Source organism: Oryzias melastigma, linkage group LG24 (assembly GCF_002922805.2).
Source record: "Oryzias melastigma strain HK-1 linkage group LG24, ASM292280v2, whole genome shotgun sequence".
Lineage (NCBI taxonomy): Eukaryota > Metazoa > Chordata > Actinopteri > Beloniformes > Adrianichthyidae > Oryzias > Oryzias melastigma.
Window position 1 is genome coordinate 17,607,639 of NC_050535.1, and position 20,496 is coordinate 17,628,134.

The 20,496-nt window shown below is 37.6% G+C and overlaps 1 protein-coding gene across 2 annotated transcripts in view; it reads right to left on the reverse strand.

Annotated features, from left to right (window-relative positions):
* mei4 (meiosis-specific, MEI4 homolog (S. cerevisiae)) overlaps positions 1-20,496 on the reverse strand; it is a 53,168-nt gene that overhangs the window by 5,998 nt on the left and 26,674 nt on the right. Inside the window, exon 5 of one of the 2 annotated variants that reach the window (XM_036210576.1) lies at positions 9,365-10,719. The exons of the other annotated variant lie outside the window; for it this stretch is intronic. Coding sequence (XP_036066469.1) covers positions 10,465-10,719 — 255 coding nt within the window. The 3' untranslated portion in view covers positions 9,365-10,464. Of the gene's footprint in view, positions 1-9,364; positions 10,720-20,496 lie in introns of those variants that run through there. 2 annotated transcript variants of the gene reach the window in all.

Below are 20,496 nucleotides of genomic sequence, written 5' to 3' on the forward strand. Positions count from 1 at the left end.
AACAACTTTTTAATCTTCATTATAAAGAACCCTAAAGTGTATTTTTATCCGTTCACACATTTCTGAGTGACCCTCTAAAAACTTGAACTCTGAGCACCAGCCCCTCCTATCCCCACGAAAACCAGCGGGTTCTCATGAGCTGATGTTACGAGGTGGCCGACACCCTCAGGGAGCAGCAGGCAGAGCTTCGGGAATCGAGTTGTTTGCTTTCGGGTAGGAAAAAAATTCACAAAAATAACTAATATTTCATAAATAATTTGTTTTTTAGTGTTCCAAAAGTAATATATGATCATATATATGGATATAGTTTACTATGAAAGGTTGAAGAAAATCATGGTATGACCCTTTTACCAAGACACTTTTTTTTTTAGCATTTGCAAAACGACACTAGTAAAGATACAGTTATGGTAATTTTCCATCCTTTTGTAAAAGGAATAATTGATTCAGTTTTATCAGAAAACAAAACCTTTTTCTGAAAGACACAAACCTGCTCAAACACACTGATGCGACGTTCACACCGGGAATCTGATGCATGTTCTTGGACGTGTGTTTAACCCATAGTGTTGACACTGGACAAGCAGGGAGGGGCTTCTTTCTCTTCATCTATTGTTAAATACATTTCCGCTACCTTACAGTTGAAGCGAGGCATAAATCTTGCTGCAGGCTTTTTCTTTTATCGCTCTAATCAGGTACATGAAGACTTGGTATCAAATAATACTGACCGGTCACAAACCAAAATTATTCATTTTTCCTTTGTAATCAATTTTCAAACTGTTTGCATGTCTGTGTATTAAAAGAGACACCATTCATACGCCACTTCTAAATCAGAGTTCGTGATTGGCCGAAGTTTGACCTGGTTTACCTTTTAATGTGAGTTCAGTGGCTCTATGTCTTGCACATAAAGCTTGAAAAACGTCTAAAAAAATGTGTATAGCTACTCGAGAATGCAAAAGTTTTGAACCCAGAAGCCAGAAATGCATGTTATCATATAGCTTTCATAGTAAGTGGTTGCTTGAATGCACGTTGGGGACAAATCTGACAATGGATTTGGTTATTCAAGTCCTCCTTCCATGACCTATCAATCTTTCCTGCTAGTGTCTTTACTAATCAATCCCTGGATTATGTTATTTAGGATAACTGGACCTTAAAAGGCAGATTTAGGAGATGCTCATTCACCTCAGATGCAAAGCAAAACGTCCAGCTGTCCTAGAGAACATAATCTTGCGATAACATGACCAGGACGACTGAGAATCTCCACAGACTCACTAATCAATGAGTCTCTCAGCATCTTGACCTACCAACGATCGCAGCAGTAATGAGAAGAAGGGGCTGACACGGCCACTTACACTGAAGCCAGCCCAAAACGGATCAGTGATTCGAGTCTGTGACGCCCAGATCTGCGATGAGGACGTGCTGAGTTTTGCTGAGCGGGTCCGAGGTCAAAGCCACTCATGCAGCATGGTGGCAGCATTTTGAGCAGCCACTGGGGATTCAAACTGTCCTCAAGGACACTTTCGCAGGGAGGGCACCGCAGAGTGCTCATGCACACTAATGACAACTTGTCCTGTGTCTGCTCTGGGAATGACTGTCTCTTCAGCTCCACTGGTGACATGGCTCTAGGATTGTACATGGAGATCTCAAGCTATTCATTTCTAACCTCAAAGAAGCGTTTGCACCGTAAACAGATTGTCCTCATATCACCAAATCATGAAGCAAAAACTTCTTCAACCGTTACCACCACCGCCCACATGTTGATGTTTGCGTCATCGTGGCTTCTCTGGTCGTCAGTGCAGATTTCCTGACAGCGATGAGTCTCCCACAGTGACCACACTGAGGAAGAGGTCTGACGATGAGGCGAGGGGGAAATCTGTCAGTGTGTCAAAACCAAGGCTTCGTTTCAATCTGTTCCCTCACACAAAACTGAGAGGAGAAGACATAAACACCAAGAGGTAATTCCATTGAGTTGACCCAATTAACTTACAGACCCAATCCGATAAAATGTAGGTTTTTTGAGTTTTTAACAAATTTGTGTTCTTTTCTTATGATGGAAGACAGAAAACTAAACTTAAAATTGCATTTCTGAGTATTCAAATCCATACAAAATACACTGGGCTACAAGCTCTCAGTGAAGGGGAGGAGAAGGGCGGAGGGGTTAACAGTCCCACCCATAATTCAAAGAAAAATTTCAAATGAATTTCAAACTTTCCCCTTTAAAAAAAAACATGTATATTTTTTAAATTATTTTGGCTAAAATCATATTTGAAAAAACACTTTTAATTGCTTAAAAGAAGATCAAATAAGGACTTAAATTTAACAAAATTTTAACATCAACATTTTTTCATATTTGGCATGTTTTTCTAATGTTCTCTTTTTTTAAATGCATATTTTCACCTTTTAAATTAAGGTATATATGAATGTTAAATTTACGAACTAAATATTTAGTTAAAGGGCTAAATATTTAATTTTGAGCTAAATATTCATTTTAAAATTATATATATTTAGCTTATAAACAAAATATTTCATATTATGAAATTAAACATTTAGTTTGCACATTAAATATATATATCTGATATAAATATTTGTTTTTCAAACTAAATATTTCGTATGCAGCTAGATATTTATAATTCTTATAATACATAGTTATATGTTTACTTTTTAGTTAAATATTAAGTTTTTAAATCTATATTTAGATCAATTCTAAATGTTTAGTAAAAAACTAAATATTTAGCTTGGATCTAAATACTTAAACATAAACTATACATTTAGTTTGTTTTTATTAAATATTTAGTTTTTAAATATACATTCAGATACATTCTCAATATTTAGTCAAAAACTATAAATTTAGCCCCAAACTAAATACTTTGATCCAAGCTAAATATTTAGCTAAAAACTAAATACTTAGATACAAAACCTAAATAATTCCTTTGGAAAATAATTTTTTAGATCAGATCTAAATATTTATAATGCAAACTAAATGTTTAATTTCATAAAATTAAATATTTAGCTTCCTAACTAAATATTTAGTCAGTTAAAGTAACATTTCTAAATACAATAGATTAAAAGGTAACACTATGTATGTTAAGTATGTTAAATATCTAAAGTAATGATGTTAAAATTTACTTCACAGTCCTACAAATGACACCCATAAGATGATCAGGAATAATCACCATAGAGGCCTGTAATAATGTAATCAGGAAGCAAAGATGGACAAACAACGACCTCTGAACCAGATGGAAAAACATCTCTAAAGTCACATTATCCAGGTTTCACCATCTGAGCACATCCACTGCAGCATCCACCTACACTGCAGTCATTCATCAGAAGGCAAATTATCCGCGGCACAATACGGCAATACTGATACTCAAAGCATACAGTTGCTTTAATGAGGGAACTAAAGGACAGCCCTGTTACAAGTTTAGTCACAGCCCAAAAGACAGCTTTGCTCACTTGAAAAGAAAGGGTCCACAGTCATGTAAAGGCTTCTGTAGCCAAAGGAGTTTAGCTTTAAACAATATCCTTTACCATCATTTATATGTGTTGCTTTAATAGAATAACTTTCATCGTAATTGTGGGACTAAAAAAGGATAAAAAATGTTTGGTTTGATTAAAATGTTATTGGATGTCTTGTTTTGTTTTAGCACTTGTTCACACAATGAAATCGAATAACTAAAGGGTACAAGACGAAAAAACCAGAGTTCTGATTTTGTAATAAAGCAGAGTCAAAAAGAATAAAATATTGTGAATTCACAGGATCTATCTTTTTTCCTATTTTCTTAAATTTTAAAATATTACTCATGTGTTTAAGCCCCCCATGACCATTTTTTAATAAAAAAAAAAAAATGTTCCCAGTAGTATTATCCATCCATCTTCTTGTCCGCTTCTTCCCTTTCGGGGTCGCGGGGGTGCCGGAGCCTATCCCGGCTACTGATGGGCGAAGGCGGGGTTCACCCTGGACAGGTCGCCAGTCTGTCGCAGGGCCCAGTAGTATTATATTTATGAATATTAAGTTTTTTACCAAAATCCCACAAGCTAAAGTCTTAAAAAGCTATGTTTCATGCTGACCTAAAGCCTCTGTTTCCAAAATCTCCTCTGAGGGGGCGTGGCTTTTGGAGCTGAGTAGCTCCGCCCCTGATCCCCCCCATCTGATTACGATAGCTCTGTGTCTCGCTAGCGTAAATCTTCACCGCTGCTACATCAAAACATCAAGCATTATCGGTAATGTCCAGCCGTATGGTTCTGATCCGGATGTCAGCTGGACGAGGAAGTGAAGATCTTCATGGACAGAACTTCCTCCAAAATCCTGATTCTTTCTCCTTCCAGTTCACCAAAGACTCTTTTAGCTAATTCTCCAATGTTTATTGACTGTGATCAATACATTCAATCATTGGTTTCTCAGAGTTCTTGATAAAATAATCAAAGCTAACATCAAAATGCTCTTTCATTGATTTACAATCCTTTCCAACTGCGGTCAAATGAGCCGCCGTTCACATTTCCGTGGTCACATCAAGAAGCTCCGTGGAGTCTGGTGGAGATTTTCCAGCGTTCTCAGTCCTGCTACCGTAAGTATTGGATGAAACTCACACCAAAAATCCAGTGATGCTGATTTGACCACAGAAATGTGAACGGCAAGAAAATAGCCACAGAAAATAGCCACACATACATGTTAAAAACTCAAAAAACATGATTTTCATTGGAGGGGGACTTTAAAGCAAATTCTCCAAACTTTTACTTTTGCTTCTTTAGAAATCTTCATTAAAGTGTGGCTGCCTCTTAATCCAGATTTCCACACAACCTTCATCTTTAATTCGGTGTGACCTTTTCATTTGGTTAATTCTGTAATCATAACTGCAACCTGCTAATCATGTGGCCAATCAAATCAATTACTGGCCCGTCTCTCAGTGGAGAAATGTAAAGATGAGTGAGTCTGAGAGAAAAAATCATGTGAAACTGAGGAAAAAAGCAGTTCCAGCTCACAAACATTCATCGCTCTCAGTAGGACTTTGCAGCACGGAGCTCCACACATTGAGCTCTTATTAATGTGATTTTCTTCCTGCTCCATCTGTTCTAAATTACTGCAGCAGGGTTGTGTACTCCCTGACTAACGCTTGGCATGTTTTATGTGAGCCAGAGGAGCTAGCAAAACCAAAAATTAGTTTGGCGCGGTGGAACACTTTGACCAAAGAAAAATGACAACTCAAAGGTTTCAGTCCCCCCAAAAAAACAGGAGGTGCAGATTGCGCCCTTTAGGTTTGTCAGCAGCTTGTTTTCCAACTTTTAGTTGTTAGCACATTTTACCAACTTTCTAAAGACTCATCGGGCTAAAAAAAGACAAAGTTGAAGTATGAAGTTACATTTGTTGCTAAAGTGTTGTCTGTCCTTAAAAAGTTTTCATAGCCGTTATAAGAAATTTTTGTGTGTAAAAAGATTTTGTACTTGTGGAAAAAAGTTGTGAATTCATAAAGAAAAGTTTTGAACTTGTAATAAGAAATGTGTGTATCCGTAAATCAGCTTCATAACTGAAAAAAAAAAATTGTCCACTCATTAAAAATTGCATTTGTAATGAGAAATTTGTGCATCTGTAAAGTTTTTTTTAACTGTAGAAATTGTGCCTTGTTCATGCAATAGTGGAAAAACTTCTAATTATGAGTACACTGTCAAAAAGATGGCATCATCTGAATATTTTTCTAAAATTCTTTATATTTGAAATAGGTTTGACATATCTGTTTTTAAATTTACTGTTGTATTCAATTATTTTAATGCTTGATATAAATAAAACAATAAATCAATAAATAAATCAAAGAAAAGGTCATTTTAACATAACGAGAAAACAAACGAGTTTTGCTTTTTTTGGGGACAAATTAACAATAACAAGTCAACATAACAGAACTTCCTGAATCTAAATTTCTAGCTCATAATTGTCATAATTAAATACATCATATTTTGGGTTTCTTTCACCATTTATTTTCCCTCTTTGTACTGATAGAATGCCTCTGATTGGCTGGTCTAAGGTGCACACTGATTGGGTGACAGTACAGGGCTGCTGATTGGTTGACTTATTGAGAAGTGAAAGTTGTACTTGTGGCTTGTGTTTGGTGTAATAGATCAGTGTGTGATGTTTCACACACGGAAAAAGCATTTTTATAGACCACGTGTCAAAGTCAAGGCCCAGGGGCCGGATCCGGCCCTCCGGGTAATTATATCCGGCCCCAGATCATTTATTTTATTGCTAATAATGGCCTGATGTTTTCTTGTGCTGGTAGAATATTCAACCGACACTACGATTATGGAGTTTAATTCTATTCACTAGAGCCAGGATGAATTCGGTTCCGATTATTTATTTTTTTTACGATTCTTTCGATCTATTTAGTTCAACTCGACTCAATTCAATTTTGAGTTTACACATTTCCTTAGAAAAACATAAATTTATTTGCTAAATTGATCTATATTTTTATTAATTGATTATTGATCTGTCAAGTTTAAATTGATTCAATTCGATGAATCGATTTTATCGACCCAGCCCTGGTTATAATGATCTCTGGCTCTCTTTCACAAGGGTGTACTCATCCTCTCCCTCCCTCTCACTCAGGGCGCAGAAAGAAAGAAATATAACCAGATAAAATAACTAAAGGCAAAACAGAATAAAAACAGCCTATCTGGCAAAACACAGAGCAAAGAAAACGGAATGATTTGACTTGTTTTTGCTAAAAAAAAAAAAATTTCATTTATTTGTTTTGTTCGTCTTTGGATCATTTTAACAGGATATAATTACTGTAGATTAAAATCTTTTTGGGTTATTTATTAGTGTAATTTGTTATATAAAACGGCAAAAGTAGAGAAATTTAAGTGTTTTTTCTTTTAGTTTATTTCTAACTTGTAAAATTTTGACAAAATATATTTTTATGGAGAGTAAAATATTTAAAGTTATTTAAGGCTTAAGTTGAATTATTCTGAAATAATATTCCTGCCTGTTTTTATTCATATTTATGTTAAAAAGTTATGTTTTTAAAGCTTAAAAAATGTAGTTTTAGTGTGTTCAACAAATGTTTATCCTGTTCGGCTTACGACCTAAGGTATGTTTTGGATTTTGGCCCCTTGTGCGATTGAGTTTGACACCCGGTTTTAGACGGACAATACTTAAGCAACAAATTAACTTTATAAACCAACACCAAAATGATTGAAACATTCAGCTGTTTTGATTTCTGAGACAAAAAGCAGAAAATCTTTTTTTGCTTTTAGTTACAACAGGCTTTCGTGAAACTCGGATCCAAGCAACATTTGGATAATAGAGCTTAATGAGAGAGCCTATAAAGCATCGCTAAGGCGTTCACTGTGATGATGACGCAACCCCCCCCATTGCCTGCGGCTGCCAATCCCACGCATGATGAGACAGACTCTTCGCCACGGAGCCACATTGGCCACCAGCGCACGTATGAGCGGTCCATTTTTATTCTTTAAAGCGCTCCCCGTCAATACTTTGCTCTCAACAGGATATGAAAGATGAGGAGATGGCAGACAGGGAGGGCAGAAACCCAAAGCCGACACAATAGGAGCGATGGCAATCAGCACAGCCAGGACACATCAGCCTCTGGTAATTCAAGATGCACAAGGGAACTTATTTAGCCGCACTTATTGCATATACCAAATGAACAGCAGGGAAGGAAAGCAGTGCCGGTGATGGTGCCACTCAGTTTCTGGGGTAGACGGGAAGACTATGACAGCCTACATCGTTAGGAACCAACGCAGCCCACACCGAGCGCTGCAGCTGCCACGTCTCATGCCAGCGCTAGTCAGGAAGAACTCTGCAGCCCCGACTGGAGATGGGAACTTGCAGAAACATCGATAACACTCTTTGAATTAAATTTATTGCTAGCACTTTGCTCTATATGTTGTATTACTAAGCAATATTTTGTATTTGTAGAAGCAAAATGCAATGTTTCCCAACATTCAGTAGGTAGCTTAACAAATCATTAGATTTCAGTCTCATAAGATTTTCAAAAACCATCCTATCCTTGGTAACTTTTTGTTTTCCATGTTACAAAAACAGAGCTTCTTTTTCCAATAACAACTTCTGAAAGTGGACAAGTCTTTTGGTCATTTTCTCAAAAAGAGAAAAAAAACAGTAACGAGGGGGAAGAGTGTGGAGTGCTCACAGCAGCTTTTACTGTGAAAATTTGTTCTTCACGGCAAAAAGTGAAATATTGGATCAATTAACAAAAGCTTTGTATTTAGTTACATTTAAGAATAATAGTTTTTTTTATCAAATTCAATTTTTGAGTTGAGTAAACCATCGACCTATAGATTTAATTTGATGAAAATAAACATTTTTAAATGTAGCAAATTACAGAAATTGTGTTAATTGAAATAACTTTTCACTTTTTTCAATGTGTATTTCCATTAAAACTACACTGATTGAGCACTTTAACACATATAGACCAACACTCATTTTTCCTTAAAAATAAAAATGATGTGGAAAATACCAAATTGTCCACTGAGAACATTCCCAATATGTTTCTATTACACCGATGTCACTATGGGTTCTTATAGGTTAAGTTAGGCACGTCCAAAGTGTGGCCCAGTGCTCTGAATGTCAGAATAAAAAAATTCAATAAAAGCGCGAGTAAATGGCAGGAGTAACTATGACGGGCAGGTAGGCCCGGAACGTCTCAGGACTCAACTCTAACCAAATTTCTCGTCAGTGACGTGCATGAATGGGCCAAAGTGTGGCCCATTAACTTATGGTTTAAGTTAGTCAGGTCCAAAGTTTGGCCCGTGGGCCAAATGCGGCCCTTGTTTAAATATCCAATGGCTCCTTTTATAAAATCAATATAATTTTGCATTTTCTCAAAACTGTGTCTTGATTGTGGTTGGCTAAATTACGTTTTTATATTCACCACGAAGAGGCGCTAATAGACTGGGAATGAACAGTGTGAGATTGGCAAATTGACAGGGATTTTGGTTAAAAAAAACATATTTAGATGTATTTGGCAAGAAATGAAAAGTATGCCATTAGAATAAAATGTTCATTAAATAGTTAATTGAAATGTAGTGTTACTAAAATAGCTAATACAATGTTAGATAAATGGGTTGGCCCTCACACGTTTCCACCTTACCGGATCTGGCCCGCATTGGAAAGAGTTTGGTTAAGTACTCTTTTTGAAACTTAAAGTGTTTTGCTTCTGTCTTAATAGAGAAATATTTTTGTAAAAGTTTTATTAAAATATTTACAGGTTTTTTTTTTATTATAATAATTACAGGATCAGTTTAGAAAGTAAAGGTGTAACTAATATGGAGGCAACAATTCAGTTGTTTCAGTTTGATATATGACTTGTATATAACAAAAAAAACAACAACAAATGTAAAAATATCTTTTTAAAATTTACCTATAGGCAACAATGAAGAACACAACTTTAATTTGGCTTATGCCAAGTCTGGTGTAATTTCAACAACTGGTGTAATTGTTGGTCTTAAAACAACAATTATAGCATCTCTAGTAACTAATGAAGGATTAACACAAAACATGAAATCATCTCGTAAAGTTTTATAAACCTTGGTTCCCCTCTTGCTCTAGAAAAACCGATTCAGTCCATTTCCCATGACGACTCTCTCCCACCTTTGTTCTACTTTTAAAGTGATCCCACCTTCTGCATTCGACTGTTGTTGTTGTTGATGTCCTCGTTGCCAGGCCGACCATCTGTATCTGGGAGCAAACAATGTGATGACGGAGTTGCCGGGCAACAAAAGCACCCTTACAAGACAGTGGTGGGAAAAAAAGTCCTTGATAGAGACCTGGTGTGATACAGCTGGAGAGGGTTTGCTCTGATACTGCCATAAAATGTGACAACAAAGAAAAGCGAACTTAAAAATCAAAGACAGACATGAAAATATAAGTAGATATTTTTCCCTTCAATTGACCAGATTATACATTTAAAGGAGAATAAAAACTTGTAGGCAAACAAGCTTCATTTTCTTCTGTTAGGAAGAACATTTGAACTTTTAAGGAACAGTAAAATACTTTTTTTTTAACGGAAAAACATCAGTTTTAGGCTTCCTTTTGTTAATAAAAAACACAGTTGTAGCTCCATGCTTTTTAGCCGCTATAACTCAGCTGTAGGACACATGAAAGCTTTCAGCAGCACATCAATCCACATTTGCTTGTTCTTATGAGTGTTCTTGGCAAAAGGATGGTTGACACAGGACCAAGTCAAAGCAGTGCGCTCATGTTAATGAAGCAACATGGCAGCCGGAGCGACAGCGCGCCACACTGATGTGTTTTTAATGGCTTTTGGACAACAAGGGAGTTCTGTGGCACCGAGGGACCACCAATCTGAAACAAGCTCTGGGTAAATTTCACTTTTTGCTGGCTCAAACCTTTTGGTGGATGTTATTTTTTTTGGCCACATCACACATATGTTTCAGAAATTCTCCTATCCAGGGATTAGGAAAATGTTTGTAAATCTTAAAATGTCACTCAAGATGTTGTTGATATGAGAGGAAGTCCTTTATCCTGTACATGTACATAGAAAACAAGGGAAACTCGTCTGACAGGAGAAAGACCCGCCGTTCCAACTGACCCAAGAGGCTCGTCAAATTGGACCCGGACTCCTCCATCCGCCCCTTTGCCCCGGACCTCTGCAGAAGACTCTCCAGGATCCAGAAAAGCTGACATGAGTTCAGGTAATAGTCCAAAGGAAAGCTGTCAGGCTCTGAACATTCCTGCACCTATGATGCAAAAACAATTCAGATGCTTTACTGCTTTCCAAATCAGGAAAAAAAAACCACCACAGTATTATGATAGAGTTTACAACGCCCTCCTGTAATTCATATGCATGAATGCACTTTTGAATAAAAGAACAATAGAATCCAAAGCAATCTCTAAAGAACATTATTTTAATTCAATACACATTTTCCAAGAAGTTCTGTTAATGCCAAACCTTTGTTTACTTATGCCACACTAATGTATTCAAATTAACTTTTTTAAGCTGCCTATGACTTTCTAATGTTGCATGAATTATTTCAGAAATTCATATTTTCTAATCCCTTATTTAGGCATATGTCTCAAGATACATTTGTGTATTAAGGGAAAATCTTTTAGACTCCACTTTTATTCCATTAGAATGGGAGCTTTATTATTGTGCATTATTTGGGGTATTGGCGGTGCAGAGGTCAACCTAGGATTGAAGGATCGCAGGTTTGGTTCCCCTCTGGCCTGCCCATGTGTTGAACGTTCCTTAGGAAAGACACTGAAAGCCACATTCCTCTTGGAGATGGAGGTTGGTGTAAGGCAGTGGAGCTGCCATTATGGTGCATTCACACTCTTTTGACTCGTGTCAAATTCACTCCTTAACGAGTTGATGCCCCGTCCGCGGAGCAACGCCAAAGTTGTTCTGGAATTCCTTCACTGCCACATCAATGAAAACATGGATGATGAGTAGCTCGGGTTTATATGTTTTAGAGAGCTCTAAAGAGACGATGGCAAAAACTTTGCCATGTCTGGGTTCAGATCTTTCAGCCTCTTCCAGTGTGGGCTTTCCATACTGTAATGAGTATCCGGGTACTCAGAAACTCGCGACCTGCTCTAGAAAATTCAAGTACGACGTCCAAGATCGCTGATCTTTATAAATATAGTAGAGTGTAGTAAAATGTTATCTGGGGACAATGTATTTTTTTGCTCTGAAATGCAGGATAATGTTGGATTTTAGGGGCGGCCATGGTGCAGCAGTAGGGCGGTCGACTCCTGATCGGAAGACTGAGGGTACGATTCCCACCTTACACACCCATGTGTCGAACTGTCCTTGGGTCAGACACCTAACCCTGAATTGCCTCTGGTGGGAGGTTGGCGCCAGTGTTCGGCAGCAGACCCACCACCAGTGTATGAATGCGTGTGTGAATGGGTGAATGGGACTGTGACTGTGAAGCGCTTTGGGCCCTCGAAGGAGGGTAGAAAGCGCTATACAAGTATACGCCATTTACCATTTAGGTTTTTTAACCAAAAAATGCCGAATGTGCAGCTCTACTTCACCGGGAGTAAACAAATCTTTGTGTCAGTGACGCTTCCGGTTTCGAAGAAAGACTGATGAGTGTTTTTTTCCGTTCAAAAACTGAGACTGAAGTTGCGCTCACTGAGATAAGTTCTAAAAAAATGAATTTGCTTTAACATCGGAAAATTAGCTCCAGCGTTTACATTCTTTTGGTTATGGTAACTCTTCAACAGTTACGTAATGAAAGTAACTCCAGCGGATTCTGAAGCGGAGAAACGCAGCTTCGTGCTGATATGCTGCACTACACAGCAGTGAAGTGCGAATGTAATCAACGAAAATCAGCTGATTCTGTCACAGAAAAACGAATTTTATACCGGCTTTGCACCAATATATAATGGTTAGAATGTAAAATGATGCAGGACATTGAGGATAAAAAAAATGTGGAAAACATTTTCAGGTTTTGTTGTTAAATTATCCAAAGCAGCAGTGATTTGTTTATGCTTTTTATGTTGTTTATGTTACTGCTGAACTTAACCCGAACATTGACAAAAAAAAGTTTAAAATGACAAACATAATTTCTTTCTATCTAAATTTTTGTGTTTTTATCGGTTTTGATTCTGATCTCCTGTTCTAAATAAAGGTATAAATTATGTTGATTTAATACATCCAGTTAAAAGACAAACGCATAGCAACTAATATTATATTAAAAAGTAAGAATCGTGGTTCGTTTATGAATCGTTGAGCTTGATTTGTAAATCGAATCGGATCGCCGCCTAAGTAACGATCCACTGCCCTATTCCATACAGTGCAGCGCGCCGTTTTAAATGTTACTTCCGTCTGTCTGTGGCCCAGTTTGAGCATCAACCCGAGAGGGGATAAATACAAATAAAAATGTTATTATTGTCTTCATGGAAATAAGAATAACATAAGCCCATGAAGCTGGAGCATGCAGTCGTCGTGGTTATCGACCACAACGATCCCGGCGGGCCACACTGCCTAAGAACTGAACCCTGGGCCATGGCATGTGCTGGTTTTGTCGGACTATGAGTAGGACACTCGCTTGCTCTGCTGGACCCTGGGTGGCAGCGCTTGATGTGCTGTCTAACTGGTGGCTAGCTAGCCTTGCGGGAGGGATCGCTCCAGCGGCTTTGTGACAGGCTGGCAACTCCTGCGTTCGCCAAACAGTTCCCAGGAAAGTCCTGCGACCCCAGCGGGTTAAAAAAATGGATGGAAAGGACAAAAATCCTCGCATCGCACCGCCATATTGGATCTCTGTTTCTATCCTTTGATCTAGTCACTGAAAACGTCAAAGCCTAAAGCTTAAACCCTGATTGGTTGACGCACTCGCCGCATCAACGTCAGATCGCATCTTTACATTGACTTAACATTGAAACTTGACGCCTCTGTCGCGCCTCCCACATCCGGTGTGAATGCACCATTAGTGTGTGAATGTGAGTGTGCGTGAGTGAATGGGACTGTGACTCTAAAGCACTTTGGGCCTTAATCAAGATACATAAGCGCTATTTAAATATATACCATTTACTTCAAAAAGAAATACAATACTCTGTTGATACTTGGTTCCCCTTTCGATAAATGAAAAGTTCATCATAAGTTTTCACTTTAATGTATTCGTCTCCTATTGTCGGAACTGGTATTTTGCATCAGACATTGTGATAAATGCTGCAACACATACGTCCCACACTAACCAAAAGTGACAACAAGGCATGAATGCTTTCGCAAAATGAGCAAACTCTGCACTCAATACTGTAAGTGTTAATCATTCCAGTAAACAAAACTGCTGCACTTATCCTGCCTGCTTCTCTGTTTAGAAGTGTGAATGTATGTTTGAATTATGTCATGTCTAAATGTGTGTGTGTGGGTGCCCTAGATGTTATGAAGAAAAACAAGCACCAGATGGTTGTCAGGTATTCCTCCAGGCTGCAACCTTCTGAGAGCTGACAGAATGTGACAACAGCACCTCTTTAACCCCTTACCAACACACCGGCAAACACACATATGCACCACATCCACCCATCAGGAAAAGGGCCATTTGGCACACAAGATATCTTTTTTTTTTCCTGTTACATAAATTCTAAAATGCTTGAAAACTGACTGCATAAGCACATCTTTAAAGACAGTTCAGTTTACGCTCCACTGATGTATAATGTCTTTACTCTCAGTTCTTTGACTCGTACACTTGCAGGAGTCCTATTATCTTTGTAGGTGAGATCATTTCCTGCCTTTAAAGTGTGTAAAGCTATCCAGTGCAGGCGTTTTGCACAGTAGTGAGCACACAGGCGGTGATCCTTAAATATGGACAAGGCATGAACCAGATGAAGCAGGACACTCATAGTTCATCAGAATGGCAGAAAGCCAGCCTATGGACTGGGTTCAATGACTTCTATTAAATGATGGATTTTATCATGTGAATATTACTGTTCATGCATCACAGAAGAGTTTTGGTAAAGAGGCCTGGATCCGAAGTTAGTTAGCACCAACATGACATTAAAAGTTAGAAATATTAGCAAATTGATACATGTATTTGTTATGTTAACCAGTAGGATATTTGTCTTTAATTTTAACAGAGTTTGTATGGCTTATAATTTTCTTTGAGACTTGAAAAACAGCATAGTGCAGAACCAGAGAATGTGGAAGTTTCTTCCAAAGCACATGTGTCAAAGTCAAGGCCTGGTGGCCAGATCTGACCCGCTAGGTAATTATATCCGGCCCTCCAGATCATTTTATTTTATTGTTATTAATGACCCAGTGTTATATTTGCTTATTTCTAACTTGTATTTTCTGGATAGCAAAATATTGAAAGTTAAAAAGAGTAAAAAATTCAGTTTTAGTATGTTCAATAAATGCTTGTCCTGTTCGGCCTGCGACAAACCACTGTTTGTCTGCAGTAACATTTTTTATTTTTTTTTATTTTTTTAAGAATTTTAATTTTTTTGTGTAGAGTCATGATAAGAGAATATTTACTCTTTTTCTGAGAGAGACAGATTTACTCTAGGCTGAATGAAATCTAACTTTTTAACGAAATTCTTCCCCTGTATGAAGTAATTTTGCCACATTATTGGGGACAGGTCGAGTTTTGATTAAAATAGAAAATTACCTAGCATCTGGACTGCATGAGCAAAAAAAAAAAATCTGCATGAGTCGCAGCCAGCCCTGTTGTAAGAATCAGGCAGCTAACAGCAGGAAGGATGATTGTTTGTTGGCTTGTTAGGCCTCCTCCGGGAACCAGCTGGCTGCCGGCAGACAGTGACAGCATTTCAGAGAGACTTTTAATAACTGTGACAAACTACTCCCTTCGTTCAGTCTGAGCACATAAGGTCAAAGCTGACTTTATCTTCAACATCGCTGATCTCACGGAGTGACCCCAGGACGATGTCAAAGAAAAGGCCATCTCACAATCAGCTCTTCAAAGCATTCTAGGTTCCGTCTCAGATACAAACATTTTTGGTATTCTTGGGGCAAAGCTGCCCTTCAGCATGGTCCTTGCAAGACAATAATTAGTACACAGTCTTTCATTAGTCTTTGAGTTTTAAAAAGCAATCACATTTACATTTGTCAACTTCAATTTCAGCAGCCATTAGAAAAGCAGCTTTCTAATGAAAGGAGACAAATTACCTTAAGGTAATGAAAACGTGTCTATTTTCTCTTTATGAGAGGGGCAAAAGAAATCAAACTGAAAATGAAAAACTTTAGATTACTGTGAATTAAAAAAAATATTTGATTCACTTTATAAAAAAAAAAAAAAATTAGATTTTTCTACTGACAAGTAAATACTGTATCTTATTGAGAAAATGTCTTAGATCAGGGGTCACCCTGGTCCCCGCGGACCCCCCAAGGTCCCCACAAGGTGCCCACAGGTCTCTTCCAAAAATAACTGATCTGTCAGCTGTGACAAAAAATATATATATTCTGTTGATATTGTTTTTAAATTACACTTACATTAACATAGATTTAAAAAATAAAACATCTTGAAAATATGTTCATGGTACATGAACTTTAGATAAGGATAGGTGACCTCTGACCTACTCCAGTTCAAAGATCATTAATTTAGTTAAAAATGCAGCAGATTTCGTCATTAGCTCAAAATGCAACAAGATTTGTTTAAAAATGTGTACGTTGATTTTTCTTTAACATTACATAATTGATAAATATGGTACAACATAGTGAAAATGGGACATTTTCCCTTGTAATGTAAATGATCATCTGAAAATTTAACAATTACTGAGATTAATAAAGTGCGGAATATTGATATCTGTTTCCTAGCTTGTTGTGTCATTGTTGACAACCAGTGTCGGGGCACAGTCGTGCAGACGCTGCGTGTATTTCTGTTGTGAACCAGTGTAGCGATGGTCGAGCCTACTGAAGGCCGATCTATCCTATGTGCATCCATCTTTGAAGAAATTTAGATACTGTTTATTTTGGTGGGAGAAAGAATGCCTCTAGGATGACGTCATGAAATGGGCGGCAGTCAGACGCAGCGGCAGGCGGAGCTTCAGGAATCGAGTCATTTTACTTCTGGGTAGGAAAAAACTCAAGAAAAACCACTCATGTTTCATAAATATTTTGTTTTTTAGTGTTCCAAAGGTAATATATGATCATATACGGTATATGGATGTAGTTCACTCTGAAAGGCTTAAGAAAATCATGGTACCACTTTGAGCTGTTGTGGGGGCAGCTGGACTGTATGGTACCATAGAAGGCCCATCCAGTCAATCCAATGGGGTAAAATTTCTCCAGATTACCTCAATAAACTAACAACTAGAATGCCAAAGGTCAGCAATGCTGGCATTGCTGCAAATAGAGGATTTTTTGACTAAAGCAAAGTTTGAAGAAATTAATTTATATTACAAATAAATATCATTATTTCTAACCTTGTCAATGTCTTGACTATATTTTCTATTCATTGTACAACTCATTTGAGGAACAAAAGTTAAACCTTTTATGGAAAACACAAAATTGTCTGGGTGACTCCAAACTTTTCAATATTAGAGTAAGTGCAAGAACTTGCAATACAAACTGAGTTTTGTTAAAAACAAATAAACAAAAACACAAAATAAACAATTTTCTAAAATATGCAAGTTGAGTTTTTTTCACAGCGTTTTGTCAAATGATTTGATTAATATCTAAAGAAAAATCTCAACTTTAGCAAAAAAAAAAAGAAAATGGTAGTTTATAAAAACTTGAAATTATTTTTTTAAGATTGGGACAAATAATATTAAAACTGATGTGTTTTAAAACTAAATATGTGTCAAGATGTGTGCCTTAGATCCTGAAAATGTGTTCCTTTTTATGCTTCTGTGATACTTTGAAAGTGCCAGACATTATGTGACACTCCTAAATGCTGTCATCTTGTTTTCAAGCTTTTACAGTCGTGTAAAAATCACTAGAACACAAAAAGACGACAGAGACGAGGCGATGTGACTGTGTGAAACTACAAAGCACAAACATCAAGGAAAACAGTGGAAAAAAGACAAAAAAAAGTGGAAAATGACTCCACAGATGATGTAAAAGATGGAGGAAAGACTGTCTCGGAGAGACAGTGGGAATCACAGAGAGGATGGGCATTGGTTGCAAAACAGCAAATTGAGAGTGGGGTGGTAATGTAGGCAGAGTTAAGGCGAAGCTTACAAATAGCATATAATGAAGCTATGTGCAGCTCAAACTGTGAAGGGCAGTAATTTACCCGTCAAGGACAGAGATGGATTTGTCACCAGAGTAGAAAAGAAAGCCAGTGGAGTGAGAACCTCCAGCCTCCTCTCAACAACAATGCATCATCTGAATGCAGAGGATTACATTGTGCATACGTTGACCTAAGCAAACCAACAATAGACAAAGCTAAATAAAAGTTCGAATATGAAGCATAACCAAACAAAATCAACATTACATTGTTACTAACATAACGTTTGTAGCAACAGAGTTCTGTCCTGCTGCAGAAAGGAGTGGGTATTTATCAGCAATATTTACTTAATTATCACAGTTGTAGATATGGTCGTGGCTTATATAAAAAATAGGATTAATCTTTATAAGTTTTACTCATTTTAAAGTCGAATAAGGAGAAAAAAATGTTGCCGTCCAAGTGTGGCTGCTTTGACACTAGTAGTGGTCTTGCAGACTCACCATTTACCAAATGATGTTCACATGGAGGCGATATTGCCTGAGGAACAAGAAAACCAGCTAGCTCCACCAATCCTCTGTTAATCTTGTAGTAATAAATGCCTTTACCTCATTCTTGGACTTCATTTGAGTCTAGGGCTGCCACAATTAGTCAATGACTAATAAATTGAAATTGACTAGTGAAATTGTAGACGACTAATTCAATAGTCTAGATTTGTCGTTTATTTTTTAAAAGTTATCTCAAAAGTAACTAACGCCACATCTGCCATTGTCTTTGGCACATGCACAGTAATGCTAATGCTAAACCGGCTTGAAAGTGTAGGAAACATAAAAAAACTAAATGTTTCCTGTGCCTGGGGAGCATTGCCGGGACTGCTCCTCTTCAAGTCTGTTCTTGGCATCCCTCTGGCTGCAGGAACCCTAAATGTTTTCTAGACTTGTTTCAGTTTTGTTCTTCCATGCCCCCTCCTCATAGGTTTATTGGCATCTGGGATTTGCCCATTTGGGGAGGGGTACTGTAATGGTTCTGTGGTTTTGTTTGTTTTTGGTCATGTTCCGAGTTGCTCTGTCAGTCACACCAGTCCCAGGTTAATCATGATTTTCATTTCAGTTAATTTCCCTCAACCTATTCAAGTGTCTGGTCCTTAGTTCATGTTTGAGCAGGTCATCTGCTCTGTTTTGTTGAGCCTATCTGAGTCCTACCTCTATATTTTTGCTCTGTGGGCACTGGCAATTGATCTTGCTCTTCATAATGCACAGTGCTTATGTCATTTTCACTCTTTACTTATGCACTTTGGTTCTGTAAGAGAATATTCTTGATTAAATTCTAAGTCCATTTTATTCTTATATGTAACCTTTCAATGAAGCTCTGTAACCTTTGAATGAACCTAGTGTGCGTAAACCAAGGTCCCTTTCTAAAGGAACTGGGGTCCACTTGTTTAGTCCACAACAGAGTTCAAGCTTTAATGCTAAAAACCAGACTATCCACACCAAAAAAACTAAATCAGCCAGTGTGAGTGCCAATGTGCAGAGCAAAAAAAAGGGATAGCTGGTCAAAAGGTTACTTGGAAATAGAGGCAGTAGGTTCAAATCCACTTTTAACTTTTACAGCCTCTGCTTTACCCACTGAATTCTCAGAAGGTCCACATCAGTCAAGACTTTCTAGTTGCCTTGTTAGACTTGCTATCCAAGAAAGTAAAGCATATACATGATCCCTTGTAGGTCTGTCCCGAAATGAAGTTGGGAGTAGTGTTCTTTAGGTGTTCATGCATCACGAAAACAACTACCACAAGATCGCCTACAGCTGACAAGAAGTTACAGGCATTGATTTTCTTCCTTTTTTCCTGCTTCTGTCCAGCAAAAGCGTCCTCTAACGGTGCGTTATTCTTTCCCCCAAAGCGTCTCCTTCTAGGAGGTCTGCTGACAATCCACTGATTCAACTGATAGAAAATCAATCCAATCTCATCCAAGTCTATTCTTTTGGAGCTTGTCTCTTGACATCTTGACAGCCTGAGGAGGGGTGGGAACACAAAGCTTTGTCTACTTCACAGACAAAAACAAAAAAGGAGTAGTGCATCCTTTTGTTTTTGTCCTTCCAATCAGCAACATGGAAGTTCTACTGTGGAATCTTTTTCTTTTTGTTAAGCGGCCTCATGTGGCTGCAGAAATTACAGACGAGAGAGAAGTTCTGTCTATTTTATGACAGAAGGTGGTTGATTTGTATGCCTGGTGAAAGAAAACCAATATTTTTAGCGGTGATTTACTTGGAGAGACTTGAGGAGAAATATGACCACACACAAAGACAATTCCACTATATTCTAACAGCTTGGTCTCGTGTCCTTTTTTTTACCATCAAATAAAGGTCATTTTAGAAAAGGAGAAATCCAGGGCTGGGTTGATAAAATCGATTAATCAATTTGAATCAATTTAAGCTAAATAGATTAATAATCGATTCATAAAAATATAAATCGATTTAGTACATGCTAACGTTTAATGGAATTTCCCATAGGACGGCTAATGCTAACGCTTGGGCAACGTAAAAATATATTGCTGACTAGATGAGCAGCTTTTCCAAACTTTTTTTTATATTTTGAAAGAAACCATTTGTGGTCTAAAACAGTTTTTTGCTCGTACTTTCTTCTTCTTAAGGAAAAAGGTGTAATGCTATAGCACGATCGCCACCAATTGGCCAAATTGAAACAGAGAAGCAGAACAATGTTTACAATGTTAATGATCTGAAGATTTTTGTTGGAGCTTCTCTTCATCCAATCCATGCAACACTGGGTTCCCTGTGCCTTTCAAGTACAGGGTTGCGTCAGGAAGGGCATCCAGCATAAAACTCTACAAATTACTGCTGCGAAACAGTGGGTGCTGCTTGGCTGTGGCG